The sequence below is a fragment of the Biomphalaria glabrata genome, chromosome 17, assembly GCF_947242115.1.
Source record: "Biomphalaria glabrata chromosome 17, xgBioGlab47.1, whole genome shotgun sequence".
Lineage (NCBI taxonomy): Eukaryota > Metazoa > Mollusca > Gastropoda > Planorbidae > Biomphalaria > Biomphalaria glabrata.
Window position 1 is genome coordinate 17407064 of NC_074727.1, and position 18007 is coordinate 17425070.

The 18007-nt window shown below is 34.5% G+C and overlaps 1 protein-coding gene and 1 long non-coding RNA gene across 4 annotated transcripts in view; one reads left to right on the top strand and one right to left on the bottom strand.

The window, feature by feature from the left end:
• The window catches only part of LOC106052465 (neural cell adhesion molecule L1-like), a 64223-nt gene extending 48798 nt beyond the window's left edge, over window positions 1-15425 (bottom strand). For 2 of the 3 annotated variants that reach the window (XM_056015195.1, XM_056015194.1), the window contains exon 1: window positions 14934-15425. In XM_056015195.1, coding sequence (XP_055871170.1) covers window positions 14934-15000 — 67 coding nt within the window. In that variant the 5' untranslated portion in view covers window positions 15001-15425. The remainder of the gene's footprint in view (window positions 1-14933) is intronic. The other variant, XM_056015196.1, reaches the window with a different exon arrangement.
• LOC129923590 (uncharacterized) lies at window positions 42-3224 on the top strand. Its single transcript, XR_008775556.1, has 3 exons — window positions 42-1081; window positions 1236-1346; window positions 2196-3224. It is a non-coding gene; the product is annotated as an uncharacterized LOC129923590 (long non-coding RNA).
• Window positions 15426-18007: the final 2582 nt, after the last annotated feature.

Genomic DNA, 18007 nt, shown 5'->3' on the forward strand with positions numbered 1-18007 from the left:
ATATATATATATATATATATATATATATAGTGTGTTGTGTGTAATATGTGTATATATATAATAGAACACTAAACACTATTTATGTAAATGCCCATTCTTAAGTTTGTAAAATAATAATTTGTTTTTATAAAAATCTGGCTATGCCTATAGTACTCTTAACAAAATTATGACTAAAAATATTATGAACGTCGAGTTGCTAGATTCATCATCTTTGTGTGTCTGATAAACCCAGAGAATCAAGATATAGAATCTATATAGGCCCCCTATTATATAGAATCTAGCTCTAGTCGACTCTAGACTAGATCTAGTATAAATCAGAAGTCTAGATGATCAGCTTCATCTTACCTTGATCATGGCATGATCAACATGATGATTAATCTGACTTGTTAACTTAAACTTCGACTTCGTCTTATTACTTTTAGCCTTAGCCTTAGGCTTAGCTTCTTCATATGTGAATTATGAATGGAAGTATCGAAGTGCTTGGCTCACAGCGTCACAGATCGTTCTTTAAACTATTTGAAGATCTACTTTATCTTTACTAACGACTCTATATCTAGTTTATATCTATATTTTATATGATAATAATAGACCAAGACTCTTATAATTATAAGATCTAGAATCTGTATCTAGATTTAGATCTATTCCTATACACTGATTATACACTACAGATTTAATGTTTCTGATGAGCAATACTATTGTCTACAGCCATTGCCCATTAACATAGGCCCTACTCATGTACTAGATCTAGCTCTTTTGATCACAACTCATATCTTGCCTAGATATAAACAACTGTACTAGATTGGACTAGACATTCTAATCGGTTCTATTTTCTTTTTCATTATTCTCACACATGGCAGTAGGTACCAAATTGTGCTATTTATTCACTGTAGATCTAGATCTTAACTTTGCTCTTAACTACCAAAGAAGTACACAAAGGATGTTGAATGATACCCAAAGGGTTCTAATTGCTACCATTCAATGTGTGGATTCAAGTATTTACCCAGATACTGCCACAATATGTTATTATTGTTTTCAAAGGAGTTTGCACACAGTGCCAGAAGCTGTATGAATACATTTAACAGTAAGTTTTAAAGTTGAGTTGAGAAAATGCTTAAAGAAAGTCTTTACATAATTCTTTGAACTAAGTCACTATAAATATTTTGGAGATTTTAAAAATTTAATTAGAATTTTATTATTGCTCACATTAAAAGCAATTGTTCTTTTCTTTTCCGCAGATGTATATTTCAAGAAGAAATGATGCTTTCTTATTCCTAAGAGTTTTATCAATAGGATGAATGCCACAAAACTCACTTGTTATGCCAGAAACTCTTCCTACGAAACTTCCAGTAAGTAAAAAAAAAGTAAAGTTTCCCTTTCAGACCTTGTGATCGATAGGGCAGATGATGTAAAGATCATCTGTTTCTGACAATTCTGTTGCCTACGGTTAACGAGGGTTTTCATGTGGCCAGCACAATGACCAACTGCCTTTACTTTCCCCAACTAATGTCAGGTACCCATTAGAGCTGAGTGGACTCAGACTCAAATTTAAAATTCCAGTCTTCACCAGGATTTGAACCCCGGTCCCCGGTTCGGAAGCCAAGCGCTTTACCGCTAAACCACCAGGCCTCCTTCCAGTAAGTAGGGCAGCTTAAAATTTAATACTTTTATCTTAGTGCAAAAAGAATAAAAGCAGTCTTCAAATTCTCCCTTTAAATTTGCAAAGATATGTTCATAATTTAATGTATGCAGTAAAAAAATATGTTTCAAACACTCAGTACAATATTCAATGACTCTCTTTATTTGGGTTACCTCAGCATGCTTGTGCAGAAAATTTCCTGAATTTAAAAAAAAAAAACTGTTCCCTTCACTTTCAAGTGCATTTAAATGATTCATTAAATTTTCATAATATTACTGAATATAATGTCAAAGATTAAATATTGTTATTATTATACTATTCCTTTTTTTTTAAATATTTTTGTTTCATAATATGTTCCCATAGCATTTTTTATGTAAAACCTCTAATATACTTTACTATACTCCTAATATACTTTTTAAGGAAGTGTTTTGATAGATGTTTTCAGTCGATTTTATCCGTAAAGGACTTGAACATATGGAAGTTTGGTACTATATGAAACTAAGATTGAATTGGTGACTTGTTATGAATTTAATGTATGTTGTTTCTATTCCATCAACAGTACTAGAATTTGTCCAGTGCCTGTGATCCTCTGAGTTGAAGGAGAATGTGCTTCATAATACGTACTAGTAGCTTGCTGATAGCTGGAAGTTCATGAATACTATGTTGTCCTTGATTTGATGATTCTGAAAACTACCATTTCTGAAGACTTGAGCATTATTTCTATAATTTAAAAAATTATTTTCAGGAAATATTGTGTTTATAATATTAAGAAAGTGTAGATAATATTGTTCTTACTAATATTATTGTTATTATTATTATTAAAATAGAAAGCACATCATTACAATATTCACTTGTCAATAAATGTTAGCCATATTCAATTTTTAGTTACATGTTCAGACTATTAAATTTTATTATTTAAATTATAGCAACTTTCTCTTTCAGTCAAGCTTAAGATACATTCCTGTAAAAAGTCTATAATAATAAGTTAATACTTCACAAAAAAAAGTGTTTGAATGGTTTTCATTTGTTTGTACATCAAATATGTATTAATATAATTATCATTTTTAGATGAAACATTGAATACTGAAGATGACCATTTCAATTTCTGATGTAGGCCTATTCTCATTTCATAAAACAAACAAAATATTATCTGAAATTTCATCCCTTCATGGTAACTGTAACTGGCTTCATAAAAAATGGAGTGATGACTGGGTTGACTATACATTTTGGTATAAATAATGTACCAATGAATGTAGCTTATACTGTTCTTTTCCTCATCTTGAAGTGTGTGGACTGATAATTTGCTGTTGCATTTTGTTTTCATAAGTCAATGACACATGATACTCTAAATGACAAATATCTTCTACACATTACAATAGCACATTTCCATGCTGTTTGTCTAAGTGGAAGCAGATAAAATTTGTTCCTCTATTAGCTGTAAAATCTCAAAATTCATGAGCAGCTGAGAAAAAAAGAAAAGAAATTCAAACTAGTTTAGACATGTTATAAATATATATATTTGCTAATAAAAAATGTAAGACTACTTTATGTTACAACAATGGACAGCATCTTTAAAGCTGATATTAATGCAATCACAAGAAATATTTTTTTCTCTACGATTAGGCCTGTTTTAATGATTTTTTTTTTAATGTAAATAAATTTTATGCATAGGATTAAAAATAACATGTACTTAAGGAGATTTTTTTACCTATTATTTCACAATTATAAGTAATTTAAAGTGATACATGTATTGATAACACATGTATTGATAACACAATGTTATTGGAGAAAGTAAAAAAAAATCTCACTTGTAGTGACAATCAAATCAGGTTTTTGGAAGTAGTATATAAAAAAAAAACAATGAAAAATGCATTATAAAAAGTTTTCGCTTTAAATAAAATTTCTCTTGGGTGACTTGAGTAGAAAGTAATAGAAATATGAACTTCATTTAGCAATATGCTCACACTAAGCAGAAGTAGTTTTTACTAGTGAAAATTGTCTGTCCAAATAAGCTATTGAAACTACTGTCAGCTTCACATGATAGGAACTGTAAAGTTTGACAGTTCTTCCTCTAAGACTTTTAGGTACCGGTATTATCTATCAAGAGCAGGGTAAAACAAGGATGGGTTTTGGCCATCAACACTATTCGGAATTGTTTCGTCTGTACTCTCATAGCGCCTTGGAAGATGGAGTATATATCCACAGTAGATCGGACGGAAACTGGCTTGACCAAAACGAGGAGACGACATAACCTGATTAGGGAACTGATGTTTGACGATGATGCGGCTGTCACTACCGTTCGCAGTAATGATTACAAAGGCTAGTCAATACTTCGACAGCTGCAGGTTAATAGTTCAGTCTAACAATAACTCTCACCAAGACGGAAAAAGGGCATAAAAAGTCACCATCATCAAACTCCATTTGAGTGAGGGCTTGAGAGGCTCAAATCTTCTCTTGCAAAAGCCCTGGACAGAAACCCTGCTGTATTGCGTACTGCATACATGTCACCATACAGATTGAGAATTTTTGGTTTCTCTGACCTGTTGAGACGGAGATCAGCAAGTCTAGGGCAGTCAAACAGAATATGAGGCACGGGGGCACAGGGATTCGAAATTTGGCCATAGCCGTGAGAAACATGAGGCAACAGGACAGTGGCCTGTCCTGCACTGTGTTATAATAAGTTACTTGCCATAAAACATCACAGAATGTACTTTTTCTATTTTATCATCGACATCATATATAGGCCAAACAATCTTTTATTACATTTTTCAACTCGGAGAAAACTTTACATCTAGACTTATTACCTTTAGGCTTAAGGCCTACACACAATATAGGAATTTTTTAAAACTTATAAACGTAAGGTCATTTTAGCCTATTAAAGTAAGAGCATATAGATCTAAATGTACCGGGTTATCCTTCTGAATAAGTCTTACTATTTGGTTTAGGCCCTATATATATAGGCTATGCTCTCACAAGAACCTCAATTCAATGTCGTAAACAAGAAAATACACGTAATACAGGCTTGGCAAATTAGTCTATACTGGCTAAGAAAATCAGTTATAGAGCTTTACAGTTATAGATCTAAGTCAGAAATTGATTTGTGCACACTTACCTCTGTAACATCTTCTTTAACAATTCAGTTTCCATTCATGATTTGCTGTAAAAGTGGTGGTAAAAAATCTTCGGGAATTGTTTCTTTATATAGTAAAAAAAATCTACCGGAAGTCAATTTACCATGCAACCAAGGACGCCTCCGTGAACGGGACTTGTTTATTGAAAAATATAGGCTTAGTGCGTAGAGTTGGCAGTCCATGTAATATATAGTCTATGATCTATCTATAATCTAGTCAATCTAGATCTATACAATATTCATTATAATACTTCTACTTATAATGACTTATTTAATAAGTTAGTACTTAGACCTATTATAGTTTATTAATAGATTTACTTTTCAATGCCTAGACCTAATAATAAAATTGCGAATGATGTCTATAATGACTGATATTTTAATTTATTTTTTTTTATAGTAATAGGCCTACTAGATCTAGGTCTAGACTCTACTTAAATCTAGTCTAAAATAATGACTGTCTAAGACTCTAGATGATTGAGAAGTTCACATATAGATGTTGTTAATAATACGGCATGTCGGCTGAAAGTATATAAAGTGCTTTTTTTTGTAAAAATAAAAAATAGGTGCCGGTACTCAGTGATAGATTGCCTAACTTTCGACTAGTAATAAATTAACAATTAACGTTGAATTACAAGAAAAGTAATCATTTTTCCCGACATTGAAAAAGGGTGCCGGTACCCCTTACCGGTGCGTACCGTCACAAAAATATATGTATATCTCAATCTTCTTTCATTTCATTTTTTTTTTGCGGGGTTATTGCTACTTAATACATTGATACCGATCGATTTAAATAGGGCCTAAGTATACAAGCAGGATTTCAAGCATTGGATAAATGTATTTTTTAAATACAAAGTTTTATTGAAGAGTTGTTTGAAGTTTGTACTTTTTAAATTCAGGCTAAAAATATCGAAGCCTACATTTTTACATTCATTTCTAAACAATTAGAAAAGATGGACTGACTCATAGTGTAGCTTGTTTACATCTGCAAAAACACAAACTCTCTTTGTAATCTTATCAGTTAGACTTTCAAAACTATTTTTAAAAAAACTTAGTGATTATTTTTACTGTATAATACTATTATTATTCCTTTTTAGAATTAGGATATAAACAAAAATTTGCCATATGACTTTGTCTAACATAAAAAATTGAAACTTACGTCTATTTATACAGTTATTTTTAGTTACCTAGTAATATAAAATATATTGAACTAACACGTACATTCATCATAATGCAGCCATGTGATTTTTCGCTTATGAACATAGCATTATTTAGGACCAATATTTTACAAAGGCTGCTTGGAGAAATCAGGTATACCCATAAGGAGGAAAACGACCCTTTACATAAGAAAAATTTAAGAAACTAGAACAGACACAAAATAGACAGTGAAATTCATAACAAAATAATATTCAAAATTGAATAGAGTAACACCTTTTTAAGTAATCATTTAAAGTTTTAAATCACTATTATTTTTTTCAACAATTATTTTATGTATGAAATTGTGTATCGGAAAATGCCGGGTACTTGAAATAAGCTAGTCCTAAAATAAACAACACAGATCTTGGGTAAAATACTCATCAAATAAAGTACTGTAAATGTGTAGTTTTACGCGCTAGTTTCAGGTCTTTTCTTTTTATAGCCTCTATCGGGTTTGATCACAACTACCCGTATTTTTGTGCAGAATTTTTTTCTCTATCAGGCACACTTAAAATTATAGCATAATAATGTCAGTTTAATTTAAAGAGAGAACTGAAAAATGCAAAGATATATAAGGAAAAAAGCCACTTCCGGCCCAGTACTTTTTAATCAAGGAAACGAAACGGACTAGTCCAACAAACCCTCGATTTTTTAATTGATTCGTGTATCGTTATGACTATGGATAATTATGCAAAATCTCAATTAGATCCGGGAAATGGGAAGTGGAGTGAAAAAAAAAACGTGTCGAAATGTATATATATCATGGGCGTAGCCAGGATTTCCCCCCCCCCCCGCGAAAAAAATTATATATATATATATTGTTATGACTTTGCCATGCGCACCACCATCCAGGCTAGTGCAGAGATGCGCACTTCTAGTAACCAAACTAGAACAGGATGTTGACATGAAGAGACTAACAATTTCCGCCCAAGGAGAGAGCCAATATGGAGATGCTGTACTCAAGGCAGATGCCCTTTGTGTTTGTCATGTCTCTATGTAAATAAACGTCTATGTCCTCGTTGAGTTGCCTCACTTAAGTTATTACAATATATATATGTGTGTGTGTGTGTCTGTACATAATTAATCTTTATTACATTCTGACCCTTTCGGAAGACGTTTATTGTTTATTGTAGACTCCCCGACCTTGCTAGCAAGGGGGTCTGGGGGAGTTCGCAGCGGTCCCCCAGCGCGGGGCGAAACCACCGCCGCCGAGCACTATTTCTGGTATTGAAAGCCAACAAAATGCATATTCTGAGGTATCTACAGTGCATTATCTTGCTATTAAAAAGTTTTATTTGAAAAACCTAATGTGCTATTCTTACTTACTTAGACCCTCTCGCGCCGTTCGGCGTATTTTCCGGCAAGCTGTTTCCGCAACTCTTATTTTGCGTAATTCATTTTGTCGGAAAACATGTCCCGCAAAACCTCATGCGACGCTCTGTCACAACCTTACTAAGGATTCGACTCCCAGTTCGGCATATGATTTCTTTGATTTAGACCCGATCTCTATGACTGACTCCTAAAATCTGTCTTAGCCATCTTTGTTTAGACACATTTAATGATTTTCAATTTCGGCAGAAGACTATCCACACTTAATTAATGGAGCCCAAGCCACTGGTAGAAATGTGTAACCTTTCTTGACTACGCTCTTGGAATTACATGCCTGTATTTCGCTTTAGATTTTATATCGAAAAGGAAAGTTTTTTCGTCAAATCATCTGTTGAGGGGTTTTAAACTAAAAAATCTCTGTTTTTTTTTTTTGTTTTGTTTTTAATTCAAAACCCCATTTAGCTACGATCATAGAATTTGGTGACTGTAGTTTGCTTTAAAATAATATTGAAGAGAGAGGTTTTCAACTCTAAACGCTCTGTAGGGGAATTTTAAACTCAAAATCATCTGGAGGGGTTTTAAACTTTAAAGAAAAAACCATCTGGAGAAGGGGGATTTAAACTCAAAACCCCTTTGGCTACGCTCATAGATTTTATAGTGTGTAATTTGCTTTTTTTTATATTGAAGAGGTACTTTTTAGCTTCAAACCCCAACTGAAAGGGGAAGGGAGGGGGGTTAAACTCAAAACCCCTTTGGCTACGCTCATAGAATTTTGAGTGTGTAATTTGCTTTTTTTATATTGAAGATGGGGTTATCGTAAATTTTGGATGGGGTTTTAAAATCAAAATCTTCCTCAACTGTGCTGTTGGAATTTGGTTGTTGTTTGCATTTTTTTTGTTTTGTTTTATAGAAGAGGGGGATTTAACTGCAAAAACCTCTGGTAGGGGGTTTAAAATTCAAAACCCCCTGCAGGGGGTTTTAAACTCAAAGCCTCTGGTAGAGGGATTTGTATCTCAAAACCCCCTGATAGGGGTTTTTAAAATCTAAAAAACCCCTGGTAGGGGGATTTAAACTCAAAACCCCCTGGTAGAGGGTTTTTTACTCAAAACTGCCTCGGCTGTGCTGTGGTAAGTGATGATTTAGTATTAAAATCTCACCTAAAATAAACAAAATGAAAGCAAAAATCAGTCACTTAATTCCGTCCCCCCCCCTGGGGGGGGGGATTTCATTTCGGGGGGGGGGGGGTTGAACCCCAAGAATCCCCCCCTGGCTACGTCCATGATATATATATATATATATATATCATTAAGTAGCATTTATACTAAATAACTAATTGTTTAATAATTTTTTTTTATTAATTCATGTCTTGTCAGGTTCAAGAAATAACTGTGCAAAGTTTTAACATGATCAGCTAATGGGAAATGGGAGAGTAAACATGTTTAAACTTTTTACAAGACAGAGAGACAGAGTGAGGTAATATAAGCATTGTACAAACAATAGCGCATCCTACTACATTTATATAAATGGCATCTAATATGTATTAGTAGTATTAATGTACAGTTCTACAATAGCTAGACGGTCTAGGCAGATGTTTGCCTGGTAAATGGTTCATGATAGGCCATTGGGTTAGTTTGCAGGTTCGTGGTTCAAGTCCTCGTGGAAGTTTATCTATAAAGGTTTCATCATATTTTCCTCAACTATTCATTCATTAACTCTTGTACCCTAAGATTAGCAGATCATTAACTCTTGTACCCTAAGATTAGCAGATCATTAACTCTTGTACCCTAAGATTAGCAGATCATTAACTCTTGTACCCTAAGATTAGCAGATCATTAACTCTTGTACCCTAAGATTAGCAGATCATTAACTCTTGTACCCTAAGATTAGCAGATCATTAGCTCTTGTACCCTAAAATTAGCAGATCATTAGCTCTTGTACCCTAAGATTACCAGGAAGCGTTTCCTTTCGGTGGTGTAAACATTTTTTTTTTCAATTTTCGCGAGTTGAAGTTCAACTGAAACTTAACTGAATCATTTCCGTCCCCCCTCTTGAAACTTGGCCACTGTAGTCGCGAGTTACACAGGACATGTCAACAGTGACCCATAGAAGTCAAGATGTAGGCTACACATCACTTTGGTGAGCACTTAGGAGTGGCGGAATACTCACGTTTGTATTTTGTTTTAATATAGAGTTAGGTCCTTCACCAACATGAACATTAGCTAAACTAAGTAATCAGTGAATTATGGAACAAAAACAACGAAAAAAACATAGATAAATAACTAGGCCTAAAAAATCCATTAGATATATGGAAGAATCTAAGGTTAAATACACACCTAAACAAAAACATTACAAGATAGAAATTTAGACTAAGACATTAATTGATTGTGGACGATGCCAGTTTATTTTTTCAAACCTAAAATAAATTAATGTGATCTATGGAAGAAGCTAACGATTGTTTCCATGGTAACTTAATTTTATTAGTCTTCTTTTCTTATGGTCATTTGGATAGAACTATAACTCTTATGTAGGTGTGGGGCGGAGCGGTAAAGCGCTTGACATCCAAACCGAGGCTCCCTGGTTCGAACCCTGGTGAAGACTGGGATTTTTTATTTCGGGATCCTTGGGCGCCTCTGAGTCCACCCAGCTCTAATGGGTACCTGACAATAGTTGGGGAAAAGTAAAGGCGGTTGGTCGTTGTTCTGGCCATATGACATCCTCGTAAACCGTAGGCCACAGAAAGAGATGACCTTTACATCATCTGCCTTATAGACCACAAGGTTAAAAAAGGGGAACTTTACTTTTATTATTCTTATGTTTTGTATTCCGAATAGTTTAGAAAATGTTTTAGCAGTAGTTCTAAACTTATGAAAATAGGTACCAATGATGGTATGTGTAGTGTGCAAAACAAAACTTATTATTGAAAATGTTGTTTTGTTTTGTTTTATTGTTTGTCACTCCAGTTCAGACTTGTAAGAATAGAAACACATACATAAATAAATGTTAACAGATGTGTCAAATATGGTTTCTATCAACACGCGCTTTACAGTTAATGTTAATGAGATCCAAACAAAGATAATGAGCTGTTCATTGCTCAATCGTTAAAATCGTGTTTGTTTTTGGAGTTGTGTTTGGAGCGATCAATTAGTCATCGCTATCAGTGTCCTAGTGGAGTCAAAACAAATAATGCCCTTGTTCTCGCCGAGACTCCTTGACATTTAAAGATTTAAAGATTGGTTTAGTTAGTGATTTGAGTCTTTCCCAATTAGTTGTATATTCATAGATTTACAAAGCAAACACTCGAAGAGTATTTAACTTAAAAGTCTATCAATTATTTGACCATCTTCTAACAGAATACATGACTAATGATTTTTTCTCCTGATATCTCCATTTTTATCTATCTCCTATCTATCTATCTATCTATCTATCTATCTATCTATCTATCTATCTATCTATCTATCTATCTATCTATCTATCTATCTATCTATCTGTCTGTCTGTCAGTCTGTCTGTCAGTCTGTCCGTCCTTCCGTATCTCTCTCTCTCTTTCTAATCTATCTGTCAATCTATCTATCTGTGTTTCTGTCTGTTTGTCTGTCTGTCCGTCCTTCCGTCTATCTATCTATCTATCTATCTATCTATCTATCTATCTATCTATCTATCTATCTATCTATCTATCTATCTATCTATCTATCTATCTATCTATCTATCTATTCTTTTTTTTTGTACTTAAGTGCTCTATTCCCAACGAATGATTCTGGTTTCATTGAAGACTGCTTGTAACAGAGTAAAGCGGTTGTTTGACAAGAGAGCATTTCAATTTTACAAGCTGGCCGAAACATTTTTTATTTAACAATCTGGTAGCCGGCAGGAACATTTTCATTTCAGAGCTCCCACCAGCTTTGACGAATGCTTGACATTAGTTGGCTAAAAATTGTCATTTTCTGATGGCCATATAACACCTTAGTGCAGCGTTGATCACTTTGCGGGACGTAGGGGGTGGGGGGGGGACGTTCCGAGAGTTTTATTTTATCTTTCCAGGGACACAAATATTTTTTGTTCGTGTCATAAACAATCTTTCGAAAAGACTTGACTTGAATCTCCCTCGCAAAGCTTATATCAACATAATCTGTCTGGTACAAATCTTCTACACGTGATTTCTCACTCTTCCCATTCTCGGATCAAGTTGAAACTTAGTTAATAAATTAATGGTCATTAATTAATTTTATTTCATATAGCAAAGCATATATATATATATATATAAATAATATATGTAATAATATATATTATATATATATATATAAACTTTCCTAAAAAAACAACTTATAAAAGGGAAAGAACCACACATTTACTGATATATATATATATATATATATATATATATTTATTTATTTATTTATATATATATATATGAATGATCCAAGTTCCTGGATTCAGATTCCATGAAGTTCTGACTTGAAGAGAGATATTGTAAAAAACAATTAAATATTTTTTACATTCGAAAATTCCCGAAAGCGATGCTCCATTTAAAAATGCTACAGTTCTTTCAAAACGATTGTTGGATTTAGTTCTCAATCTAACTAAATTAACTTTTGCCTTACATTTGCAAATTTCCGAACGCCATAGTCACTTTTAAGATCAAATTTGGATCTAGACCTAAATCTAGTTCGCTAGCCAAATGTAAATCTATTTCATTTTTTACTTGAAAAATGATAACGGTCAAACTACAGTTTTTCTCCATGTCGCCAACAATCTGGTATTTTTTTCTCGGTGATAAACATAAACTTTAAAGTTCTAGGAAAATTGTTAGAGACTCTTTTTTCTTTTAGATCCGCGTCCAGGTTACAGGTTCAAGGTTCCACGAAGTTCTGACTAGAACAGAGGTAGTGTAAAAAAAAAAACGGTTTTGCTTTATTTGTTAAAAATGCAGAGCAATATATTAATAAAATAATTATTCGGTTACGGTTAGGTTTTCTATGGTTGCTATAGTGGAATCGGCCCTGGTGTGTACGCAAATATGTGCATGTATGTGTGGGCTTACGTGGGTATGTGTGTGGTTATGACCGGAAATTACGCACGCTAGCGCTGAATGAGCCATTGAAAGCACTTCAGACTGAACTTTGAACTTGAGACTTCAGGGCATTAAATTTTTGTTTACATAAAAGGTTTTTGTTTCATCCCTGTATTTATGCGGGCCTGGGCTTGCTAAAGATCGAAGGAAAAAAAGTGGTTTGATGTGGAAAATGTGGTGGGATGGGGGAAATGTGGTGGAGTGTGGAAAGTGTATTGTAGGTGGGAAAGGTCACTAATACTGACGATTGGTTTTAACGGGAAGGTCAATCTTATAGAGACAACGTTACATGAACAGGAGGACACATTGTCCTTTGATGTGCAGGACCTTTGGGGCACTACACAAGATCTATCAACCTTTTTTCTCCATTCTTATCTCTCATTTGTCTTTGATATAAATTCATTCGGATGTTCTTTCTGAAAATATTGAAGCCTGACTATTGGACCACTTCGGGGGGCCGATTTTGAGTTTGTGTTTCCACACAAACTGTCTTTGTAACCTTGTTTTAAGTAATTCACTATGTGTCCTCTTGTCCATGTAAATATTCCTTTCAGACTTTGTGATCTATAGGGCAGATGATCTGTTTCTGTGGTCCACGGTTAACAAGGGTGTCATGTCATGTCAACTTTTCCTCAATTAATATCAGGTACCCATTAGAGCTGGCACAGGCTCGCTAAAGATCCCCACGCCTTCATGTGTTTCCCAGTATAAACTAATGACGCAGCAATCAGATCTATAGGAAGTAGATCAACATGTATGAGCTTTGACGTCACTATACGTAGGATGACTCATTGTTTTCAATGAGTAAGTGGTTGACCTTGCCTTCATTCAAATTCATTGGAAATTCTATTTCTTATACGTTTCGAGTTGATCTCTTCAGAAACTTAACATCCATTTTTTTTTTAAAGTAATTCACTAATGAGATCATCTTAAAATTTTCATTTCTATCGAAGTCTTATATCTTTGATGAAGCAATAAGGAAGCCCTTCAAACATTCGCCCCCAAATGGTCCCGCGTCTATACCAAGCAGTCATCGAGTGCGTTCTGTCGGAGGTTTGTACTCACAATTAAACATTGCACTCTATCCAGAAGAAATGAAGAAACTAATAGTAAATAAGATAAATGAGAAATGGACAAGCTCTAATCTAAATCACTACCATACTACAACGTGACCAACCGTTTATCGTCGAACTTATAAAACCTTAGGAGGGCATGGATAGCGATTTCAAGAACATAAACGATTTCTCTATCGGAAACCCCTAACCGGAAGTAGACATAGACTACCCAAAATCAGCTACAGTCCAACATGCACAAAAGACTTGTACACGATTGTAGACTTTCAGCAAATTTTGAAGAATATTGTACAACAAATAGGGCAACTAGTAAATATATAAACTACACATTTCAAAATCGCATTATTTTATGTAGTACAGTAGTCAGTATTGGCAGTGCCTCTTTTCAGTCAACAGAAAAATTATTTCTAGGCCCCTTGCAGTGGAAATCGACACAAGACTAGTAAAAAACACACGACTTCATGAAATAAGGAAAAATAGACGCCCTTTAAAAAAATGTCTTTTAACACGGACCCCTCCTACTGGAGCAAGTCCAGATATCATCAGGACACCTGCTACTGGAAGAAGTCCAGTTGTCAGCAGGACATTGGCTAATGTAAAAAGTTATCAGTAGGACACCTTTTACTGGAATAAGTCCAGTGACCAGCAGGACATTACGGGCTTAAGTAGATTCCACTAGACGCATACACAAAGATACAAATGTCTTATTAAAGCTCCTGTATCACATTAAACACGAGAAAGATGAACAAAGAATACATTTTTATGCATTAACTCTTTCTTTCCTAACTGACGATACCAACGTTGATTCCACCAGAATGTGGTAAATAATTACGGAGAGAAAGAGTTAATGATAATAAAATTAAATGACACAAATAAAAAAGAAATCTTAGAATTCAAACCAAATTGACTCCTCTGGCAACCCCATCCACATAACACAAATATTTAAAAAAAAAAAAAAAAAAAAACTCCTTTCAAACTATATTAATCATCAGAACATTTTAAAAAATCACAAAAAAATTATGTGAACTTTAAAGTGTTGGCTAAAAAGAAAATCAAAATCAACTTGAAAACGGCTTTGCTACTAGCATTATAGTTGCAGATAATATGTATGATTAAAATGTTAAAAAGACAATGTATAAAAGATTTATAATTTTTAAAGATTATCTATTACCTTGTTTCTTGAAAACAAAAACACATAAAAAAAACATTTTAATAAATAACAGACTATAATCTAACGCCATAAGTAATCTAGCTATCAAATTTCTGCCATAAATAGTACAGAATGTTAAATATATATATATATATATATATATATATATATATATATATATATATATATATATATATATTGATAATTTTAGTTTGAAAAAAATACATCATGAAAATGATACATTTGAAAACAAAAAGAATTTAAAACAAAAAAGAATATTGATATTAAAAGCCCTATTGAAATTAACAAGCAATGATACTATTGAAAGTATAATCAATGTAAAATGCAGTTTACCTGACATTATTGCAGTAGTGGCGAGCATTAGCGTCAAAAGTCTTAACTTCATTCTTGAAGTTTGCATCTTGAGTGGCAAACAATTTCTGTTTATTGATTTCTATATAACAAATATCCGTCACGATCCAATGCAATTAATGCCCCTTGAGTTCTTTCCTAGCCGTGATGTCCACACAGTTCACAAAATAAAAACAAAAATTTATCTATCCACAGAAAAAAAAAATTAGCCTTCTCAATTAAAAAACAACAGAAAACAATTTATTTCCAACGCTCAAGAGTACATTTCAAGATTCACCAGATTGAACTTAATATCCCCTACAAGGAAATATATGCAGTTAATTGTAAGACGTCACTAATGTATTTTCAATGTATGAGAACTCCTATCCCACATGTGTGCTGTGACTAGGCACAAGTTTAAAAAAAAATAAAGCTCCGCCAATTAAAAGTAGTTCGCCCCCGTGGATTGCCTTCTTCCCATCAGCCCTACCCGTGTTCACATATCCTGTACATAGGCATTTGACACACATCGCAATAACACTCAATAAAACAACACACTAGCCTTGCGAACTGGTTACATGTACAAGAGAGATACCTACCTTTTTTTTTTAAATTCCAGCTTAAAGCATATCTCATTTATGACTTGGGAGCGGGGGGAGATGGAGGAACAAAATAAAAAATATTGCTATTTTTTTTTGTAAATGTTTGTTAACATTATGTGTGTGTTTGAGTGTGTAGGTGTGTGTGTGGGGGGAGGGGTGATCGTGATATTTGACTCTTCAAGATTCGTATGTAAATGTTTGTTATTAGCATTATGTCTCTAGAAGGTTCTTGTCTTTATCAGTGTCATGTATTTGGGTTTTGTAAATGTATTTGGGGTTGAACCTGATCGTTGTGAGATTGTTTTGATTTTGTTTCACAGTAGCCTTTTGTCATTTAGTCTCATCTTTGTCAATGTGGATTTGCGCTTGAAAACAAAAAAGTCAGTTTAGAGTTTGATTTGCTTCTGCAATGTTAGAGATACGGTACCAGCGATTTGAGAATCAGTGAGTTATATTCTTTAGTTCAATCCCACGTCTTAACAATACAATACACTTTTCTTTAGCCGTCTAGTGTAGTGGCTGGCTGGTGAAAATTAAAAGTGTTCAGGATCTAGACAAAAAAAAAAAAATAATAAACAATCAGACTAAACTTGACAGTCAACTAGATCTAGAGGTTTTCGTGACACAAGTATAACAGTTCCATTCTTTTGTTATCGAAGTGACTAATTAAAGACATACCTTGGATTTATTTGTTGGTTGGTTTTTCTAGGTGTCAAAGTTTTGGTTTCTATGTTTTGTATTTTTTGTTTGTCTGAAATTAGAATCACAAAATGAAATTGTGTTGTAAAGCACCTTTCCTTGTGCTCCAGCACACAGAGTCCAGCACTGAGTCCAGCACACAGTCCAGCACACAGTCCAGCACACAGTCCAGCATACAGTCCAGCACACAGAGTCCAGCACACAGCTTGTTGACTGTTTTAATTTAAAGTACTCACTTTACCTTGTGCTCCAGCACACAGAGTCCAGCAAACAGCTTGTTGACTGTTTTAATTTAAAGTACTCACTTTACCTTGTGCTCCAGCACACAGAGTCCAGCAAACAGCTTGTTGACTGTTTTAATTTAAAGTACTCACGTTACCTTGTGCTCCAGCACACAGAGTCCAGCACACAGAGTCCAGCACACACAGTCCAAGAGTCCAGCACACAGAGTCCAGCACACACAGTCCAAGAGTCCATCACACAGAGTCCAGCACACAGAGTCCAGCACACAGCTTGTTGACTGTTTCAATTTAAAGTACTCACGTTACCTTGTGCTCCAGCACACAGAGTCCAGCACACAGAGTTCAGCACACAGCTTGTTGACTGTTTCAATTTAAAGTACTCACGTTTCAACTTCGTGACGACTGATGGAATGAAGCAATAAGGAAAGATGTCTCCCTGGTCAATGTAACGTGCGCTTCGGGCTGTCGTCATGAAGATCTCAAACCCTTTCCGCTACCAGCCTTCCTGTAGGACGTTTGGGTTGTGACGTTATCACCATCCTCGTCATCATCAAATTTTCTTTGATGGAGAGCCTGAGAAGTTAAAATCATCTCTTGCCAAGTTCCCTGGACAGTTGCGCGTAATGCACGTATCTCACCAAACAGGTCAAGAACGTGTGACTTCCCAGAACTATCGAGACGTATTGCAGAAAGTCTGGGGAATTCATGAAAAAGATGAATCACGTTTCCTCGTCCTTCCCGAAGCGGCTGCTCCGTGTGTCAAAGCTTAGCCTGAACCATGTTTCTTCTGTGTTGGTTATGTTGGGCTGTAGTGGAAGTAGGGTCTGCCTAAGGAGGGTTAGGAAGGGGCATTCAAAGAGGATATGGTTTACGGTTTCATAAGGGTGGGTGCAGTGTCTGCAAAGGGGGAGTTGTGTGGAGTTTGTTTTTTTCAGATGGTAATTTAATAGAGGTGTGTGTCCTGTTCTTAGTTGGAAAATTGTAGATTGTTCTTTGCGGGGGAGGAAGTTAATACTGTCCAGTTTGTTGGCATAGTCATTTCTTTGTTCATGGCTCTGCCTGTGTTTCCTGATGCCCATTGGTTGAGCCACTCCTCTTTGTGATTGTTGACTAACATTGACCTTAGGGTGAGGTAGTTTACAGGTCTATCTGGTTGTTCCATGGATAAACCTGCCTTTGATAGCTTATCTGCCTTTTCATTTCCCATGATGCCAATTTGTCCAGGGATCGACTGTTGTGTGATATTGATATTTAATTTAAAAATAACATTGACAAACTAAATGATCTCAAGGTCGCCACAGTGCAAGATCACTTGCCAACTAAAATATTAGTCATTAATTTGGTGCCGTAAGAATGCTGAATAGTGTACAAATATTACCTTTTGAGTTATCATCTTTTCCATATTCTGTACACCGAATACACCAAAAGCTTAACTGTTCATAATTATCCACCATTAATGAGAATTTCAGATAGAGAATTTTATTAAAGATTTAGCAATACTAAACAAATGATGCCATTTTGAACAAGATTCTGT